At 42.3% G+C, this 7,500-nt stretch overlaps 1 protein-coding gene across 2 annotated transcripts in view; it reads right to left on the bottom strand.

The window, feature by feature from the left end:
• The window catches only part of syt17 (synaptotagmin XVII), an 83,654-nt gene that overhangs the window by 58,669 nt on the left and 17,485 nt on the right, over nt 1-7,500 (bottom strand). Inside the window, exons 2-3 of one of the 2 annotated variants that reach the window (XM_090197762.1) lie at nt 4,630-4,647; nt 670-815 (exon numbers count right to left, since the gene is read on the bottom strand). In XM_090197762.1, the coding sequence (XP_090053888.1) occupies nt 670-815; nt 4,630-4,647 (164 nt within the window). The remainder of the gene's footprint in view (nt 1-669; nt 816-4,629; nt 4,648-7,500) is intronic. The other variant, XM_090197764.1, reaches the window with a different exon arrangement.

Genomic DNA, 7,500 nt, shown 5'->3' with positions numbered 1-7,500 from the left:
ACAGAACAGGGGGGTTTGGGCTGTTCCATTACAGCACAGAACAGGGGGGTTTGGACTGTTCCATTACAGCACAGAACAGGGGGGTTGGACTGTTCCATTACAGCACAGAAACAGGGGGGTTTGGACTGTTCCATTACAGCACAGAACAGGGGGGTTGGACTGTTCCATTACAGCACAGAACAGGGGGGTTGGACTGTTCCATTACAGCACAGAACAGGGGGGTTTGGACTGTTCCATTACAGCACAGAACAGGGGGTTTGGACTGTTCCATTACAGCACGGAACAGGGGGCATTGAAAGACCTGGTAACAATCTGTAATGATGATTGACTATATCACAGATCTGTTGGAATAGGTTTAGAAGTGTATCCTTCTACTTCCTGAGACTGATCTAACACAACTGGACAAGTCAACGTTGTGGGCATGTGGGCATGTGATCTAACACAACTGGACAAGTCAACGTTGTGGGCATGTGGGCATGTGATCTAACACAACTGGACAAGTCAAGGTTGTGGGCATGTGGGCATGTGTGCGTGAGCGTGCTTTCGTTCATGCGTGTCTGTTTGTGTGTGTGTGTGTGTCTGTGCGGTCGTCCGTCCGTTTGTGCGCTTAAGTGTGTGTCCATGCATGTGTGTGTGTGTGTGTGTGTGTGTGTGTGTGTGTTAACTCACAGCCAGGAGGGGGTCTGAGCAGGGAAGGGTCCCAGTATCTCCACCTCCTCATCACTGGACGGAAAGCAGCACTCCCAACACCACAACAGACATGAGCGACACGACCACCGACACAATAGACAGTCAGTTAGCCTGGCCAGCACACCCTGTAGAGAGAGAGATGGGGATAGAGAGAGAGAAGAGAGAGAAGAGAGAAAGAGAGAGAGAAGAGAAAGAGAGAGAGAGAGAGAGAGAGGAGAAAGAAAGAGAGAAGAGAGAAGAGAGAAGAGAAAAGAGAGAAGAGAGAGAGGGAGAGAGAGAGACAGATAGAAGAATGAGAGAAGAGAGATAGAAGAGAAAGAAAGCGAAAGAGAGAAGAGAGAAGAGAAAGAGAAAGAGAAAGAGAAAGATAGAGGGCAGAAAGAGGGAGAGAGAGAGAGAGAGAGAGAGAGGCAGAGAGAGAGAGAGAGGCAGAGAGAGAGAGAGAGAGAGAGAGAGAGAGAGAGAGAGAGAGAGAGAGAGAGAGAGAGGAAGCAAGCGATTCCCAAACATTCCATAACAAAGCCATCACCTACAGAGAAGAGAGTCCTCTAAGCAAGAAGAGTCCTCTAAGCAAGCTGGTCCTGGGGCTCAGTCCACAGACCCCCACGACCAGTGGAGGTTCTAGCTTGTATGGCTCCCTGGGCGAACCCCCCACTCCCAAAAAAAACCCACAAATAAAAGTCAATTGCACAAATTTCAGAGGAGGAACACAAATATCCTCCCTCCTTCCCTCCTCTGTCTCCCCCTCCTTCATTCTCTTCCCTCCCTCCTCCCCTCTCCAACTGATAATTACTACTGAGAATCTCATCTATCATCCCTGAGCTTCCACTTCTCCCACACTCTGACGTCACCTACGAAGGAAAGGACCTGGATGACAGCACTTACGGGCAGTTAAATGCAACAACCACAACACTATTTATAGAAAACAATCTATTAAATATGTTTTTTGGACACCGTAAATTTGTTAGCATGATAGCTATATTTTTTGTTTATGGTAGACGCAGCTTGTTTGCCATTCGCTAATCAGCATTGTCATCGAGTTCAAAGCATGTGAATGCATCCAACTGGTTTTTCCTACATCGCAACAGGTAATTACCACCTTCCCACTCGGTTATGAACACAGCATCACACATGATGACTCATCTCAGCACAACTCCCTGACGTCATCAGCGTGTGCCCACAATACGCATCAAAGTTATTTTCGATTTCCCTTTTCATAGTCCTATTTTGATTTTGTAAGCATCCTCATTCCCTGTAGCAATCAGCAGTATAGAGAAACACCTTCATTCTACTCTCTCTCTCTCTCTCTCTCTCTCTCTCTCTCTCTCTCTCTCTCTTTCTCTCTCTCTCTCTCTCTCTCTCTCTCTCTCTCTCTGACTCCAACCTAAGTGTATGTAAACTGTATATATATATACAGTTGAGGTCGGAAGTTTACATACACTTAGGTTGGAGTCATAAAAACGTATTTATCAACCACTCCACAAATGTCTTGTTAATTAACAAACTATAGTTTTGGCAAGTCGGTTAGGACATCTACTTTGTTCATGCCACAAGTAATTCTTCCAACAATTGTTTATAGACAGACTATTTCACTTATAATTCACTGTATCACAATTCCAGTGGGTCAAAAGTTTACATACACTAAGTTGACTGCCTTTAAACAGCTTGGAACATTCCAGAAAATGATGTCATGTCTTTAGAAGCTTCTGATAGGCTAATTGACATCATTTGAGTCAATTGGAGATGTACCTGTGGATGTATTTCAAGGCCTACCTTCAAACTCAGTGTCTCTTTGCTTGACATCATGGGAAAATCAAAAGATATCAGCCAAGACCTCAGAAAAAAATGGTAGACCTCCACAAGTCTGGTTCATCCTTGGGAGCAATTTCCAAATGCCTGAAGGCACCACGTTCATCTGTACAAACAATAGTATGGAACACCATGGGACCACGAAGCCTTCATATCGCTCAGGGAGAAAATCCCAGAACAACAGCAAATGACCTTGTGAAGATGCTGGAGGAAACAGGTACAAATGTATGTATATACACAGTAAAACGAGTCCTATATCAACATAACCTGAAAGGCGGCTCAGCAAGAAAGAAGCCACTTCTCCAAAACCACCATAAAAAAAGCCAGACTACGGTTTGCAACTGCACATGGGGACAAAGATCGTACTTTTTGGAAAAATGTCCTCTGATGAAACAAAAATAGAACTGTTTGGCCATAATGGCCATCGTTATGTTTGGAGGAAAAAGGGGGAGGCTTGCAAGCCAGCCGAAAAACACCATCCCAACCGTGAAGCACAGGGGTGGCAGCATCATGTTGTGGGGGTGCTTTGCTGCAGGAGGGACTGGTGCACTTCACAAAATAGATGGCATCATTAGGAATGAAAATTATGTGGATATATTGAAGCAACATCTCAAGACTTCAGTCAGGAAGTTAAAGCTTGGACGCAAATGGGTCTTCCAAATGGACAATGACCCCAAGTATACTTCCAAAGTTGTGGCAAAATGGCTTAAGGAAAACAAAGTCAAGGTATTGGAGTGGTCATCACAAAGCCCTGACCTCAATCCTATAGAACATTTGTGAGCAGAACTGAAAAAGTGTGTGCGAGCAAGGAGGCCTACAAACCTGACTCAGTTACACCAGTTCTGTCAGGAGGAATGGGCCAAAATTCACCCAACTTATTGTGGGAAGCTTGTGGAAGGCTACCCAAAACGTTTGACCCAAGTTAAACAATTTAAAGACAATGCTACCAAATACTAATTGAGTGTATGTAAACTTCTGACCCACTGGGAATGTGATGAAAGAAATAAAATATGAAATAAATCATTCTCTCTACGATCATTCTGACATTTCACATTCTTAAAATAAAGTGGTGATCCTAACTGACCTAAGACAGGGAATTTTTACAATGATTAAATGTCAGGAATTGTGAAAAACTGAGTTAAAATGTTTTTGGCGAAGGTGTATTTAAACCTCCGACTTCAACTGTGTGTGTATATATATATTTAATGTGAGGCTAAAGCAGGCTCAGTCAACTGGACAAACTGCTTATGAATTAACCAACACACAAGGAAATCATACAAGATGAATCGAAAGCGGATCTCTAGGAGATGGGATGAGAGAAATACAGAGAGAGAAAGGATGAGGGAGGGAGAGAGATAGAGAGAGAGAGGGTGAGGAAGGGAGAGAGAGAGAGAAAGCAAGAGAGAGAGAGAGAAAGAGAGAGAGAAAGCAAGAGAGCGTGAGAAAGCAAGAGAAAGCAAGAGAGAGAGAGAGGGGGGGGGGGGTGAATGTCATGAGTTTGGGATGACGCTTAAGGGAATGAGGATGTTTATGAACTTTGTTTTCTTTTCAACTTCCCCTCTTTCCCTCCCTCCCTCCCTCCCTCCCTCCCTCCCTCCCTCCATCCCTCCCTCCCTCTCTACGCAATCACGATTCTAATCAGAGACAAAGACAGTCATGCAGGACAAAATGATTGACATGAATATGCAATGAAGAACTTCTTATTAAGCTGATGAAAATAACTACGTTTTTGTCTGTGTCTGTGTGGTGTGTGATGTGTGTGGTATGTGATGTGTGTCTGTGTGTATGGTATGTGATGTGTGTGGTGTGTATGTGTATCTCTGTGGTGTGTGGTGTGTATGTGTATCTCTGTGGTGTGTGGCGTGTATGTCTGTGTGGTGTGTGTATGTGTGTGTGTGTGGGGGGGGGGTTGTCACTAGAGCAGACACAGGAGATGGACTGTGCCCACTGAGATCTGACAGCAGAGTCAAGGCTGTTTAACTGGTGATTTGACACCTGCTCCTCTTCTATCACCTCTCTCTGTCTCTACACACACACACACACACACACACACACACACACACACACACACACACACACACACACACACACACACACACACACACGTGTGTTCAGAGGAGGAGAACATACCTTGTTGATGGGTTCCAACTGTCATTTTTCCCAGTGAGGAGGAACAGTGGATTGTGGGCCGTTGGAGGACCAGGGAGGAGACAGGAAAGAGGGACTTTAGAAACGACGTTTGGTGTTTCAGTTCATTATGATTCATATTAGCATTTACCAACAACAGCTACTCTTCCCATAACCTCCCAGAGGTTCAAAACCCAACACAATACAAAACAATGGGCTGCGTTCATTAGTCCACACCGCAGCAAAACACTTTGCAACTGTTTCTTATTATACAAATTCAGGGGGTTTATTCACTAGGAATCAAATGGAACGAAGCCACCCTGAAAGCTCTCGTTTTCGTTGCAAAAACGTTGTCCTTAGCGAAACGTTTTTATTAGGGTTTGCAACGGTGTGCACTAATGAATACACCCCAGGTTAGCCCCTCCTCTTTTCTTTCCTTTTTGTTCCCGTGAATTGTAATTTATTTAACTAGGTAAGTCAGTTAAGAACAAATTATTATTTACAATGACGGCCTACCCCGGCCAAACCCGGGCGACGCCGGGCTAAATGTGCGCCGCCTTATGGAACTCCCAATCACGGGCCGGTTGTGATACAGCCTGGAATCGAACCAGGGTGTCTGTAGTGAGGTCTCTTCGAACAGGTTCATTGGATCAGTCTAAAACGTTGTATATACACTGTTGCCATCTAGTGGCCAAAATCTAAATTGCGCCTCGGCTGGAATAATACATGATGGCCTTCCTCTTGTATTTCAAAGATGATGGTACAAAAGAATTACAAAAGAACGGTATTTTTTTTCTTTGTATTATCTTGTACCAGATCTATTGTGTTATATTCTCCTACATTCCTTTAACATTTCCACAAACTTCAAAGTGTTTCTTTTCAAATGGTACCAACAATATGCATATCCTTGCTTCAGATCCTGAGCTACAGGCAGTTAGAAGTGGGTATGTCATTTTAGGCCCCAAAAAATAATTAGGTTTCAACTATGCAAGTTGGTTAAGAAAAAAATCTTATTTACAATGACGGCCTACACCGGCGAAACCCGGGACGACGCTGGGCCAATTGTACATCGCCCTATGGGACTCACAATAACAGCCAGTTGTGATACAGCCTGGAATCGAACCAGGGTGTCTGTAGTGACACCTCAAGCACTGCCTGTTCAATCCTTGGAGCTCCTCATCGGTGTAATGTTGGGTAGCCTACATGTTAAATGTAGTTATTTAATGTTGGGTAGCCTACCTGTTAAATGTAGTTAAGTAATGTTAGGTAGCCTACCTGTTAAATGTAGTTATTTAATGTTGGGTAGCCTACCTGTTAAATGTAGTTATTTAATGTTGGGTAGCCTACCTGTTAAATGTAGTTAAGTAATGTTAGGTAGCCTACCTGTTAAATGTAGTTATTTAATGTTGGGTAGCCTACCTGTTAAATGTAGTTATTTAATGTTGGGTAGCCTACCTGTTATATGTAGTTATTTAATGTTGGGTAGCCTACCTGTTAAATGTAGTTAAGTAATGTTGGGTAGCCTACCTGTTATATGTAGTTAAGTAATGTTGGGTAGCCTACCTGTTAAATGTAGTTATTTAATGTTGGGTAGCCTACCTGTTAAATGTAGTTATTTAATGTTGGGTAGCCTACCTGTTATATGTAGTTATTAAATGTTGGGTAGCCTACCTGTTAAATGTAGTTAAGTAATGTTAGGTAGCCTACCTGTTAAATGTAGTTAAGTAATGTTGGGTAGCCTACCTGTTAAATGTAGTTAAGTAATGTTGGGTAGCATACCTGTTAAATGTAGTTATTTAATGCTACCTGTTGAAGTTCTGAGTGGGCGTCGGCTCGTGCCAGTAGAACTCCCAACGTGTAGACGTGACCTTCTCGCCAAGACGCCAATGAATGAGTCCAATGTGAAATAATTAAATGAAGTTATTTAAGGAAACCGTTTCTTTTGTTTGTGATTATGTCTGTACGTCTATTATTATATGTTGTGATGAAGGATGTGTACGTCTATTATTATACGTTGTGATGAAGGATGTGTACGTCTATTATTATACGTTGTGATGAAGGATGTGTACGTCTATTATTATACGTTGTGATGAAGGATGTGTACGTCTATTATTATACGTTGTCATGAAGGATGTGTCCGTCTATTATTATACGTTGTGATGAAGGATGTGTACGTCTATTATTATACGTTGTGATGAAGGATGTACGTCTATTATTATACGTTGTGATGAAGGATGTGTACGTCTATTATTATACGTTGTCATGAAGGATGTGTCCGTCTATTATTATACGTTGTGATGAAGGATGTGTACGTCTATTATTATACGTTGTGATGAAGGATGTACGTCTATTATTATACGTTGTGATGAAGGATGTGTCCGTCTATTATTATACGTTGTGATGAAGGATGTGTACGTCTATTATTATACGTTGTGATGAAGGATGTGTACGTCTATTATTATACGTTGTGATGAAGGATGTGTCCGTCTATTATTATACGTTGTGATGAAGGATGTGTACGTCTATTATTATACGTTGTGATGAAGGATGTGTACGTCTATTATTATACGTTGTGATGAAGGATGTGTACGTCTATTATTATACGTTGTGATGAAGGATGTGTACGTCTATTATTATACGTTGTGATGAAGGATGTGTACGTCTATTATTATACGTTGTGATGAAGGATGTGTACGTCTATTATTATGCGTTGTCATGAAGGATGTGTACGTCTATTATTATACGTTGTGATGAAGGATGTGTCCGTCTATTATTATACGTTGTGATGAAGGATGTGTACGTCTATTATTATACGTTGTGATGAAGGATGTGTACGTCTATTATTATACGTTGTGATGAAGGATGTGTACATCT

Source organism: Oncorhynchus mykiss, chromosome 13 (assembly GCF_057628025.1).
Source record: "Oncorhynchus mykiss isolate SJ-2025 chromosome 13, ASM5762802v1, whole genome shotgun sequence".
Lineage (NCBI taxonomy): Eukaryota > Metazoa > Chordata > Actinopteri > Salmoniformes > Salmonidae > Oncorhynchus > Oncorhynchus mykiss.
This window is presented reverse-complemented; position numbering and strand designations above follow the sequence as displayed.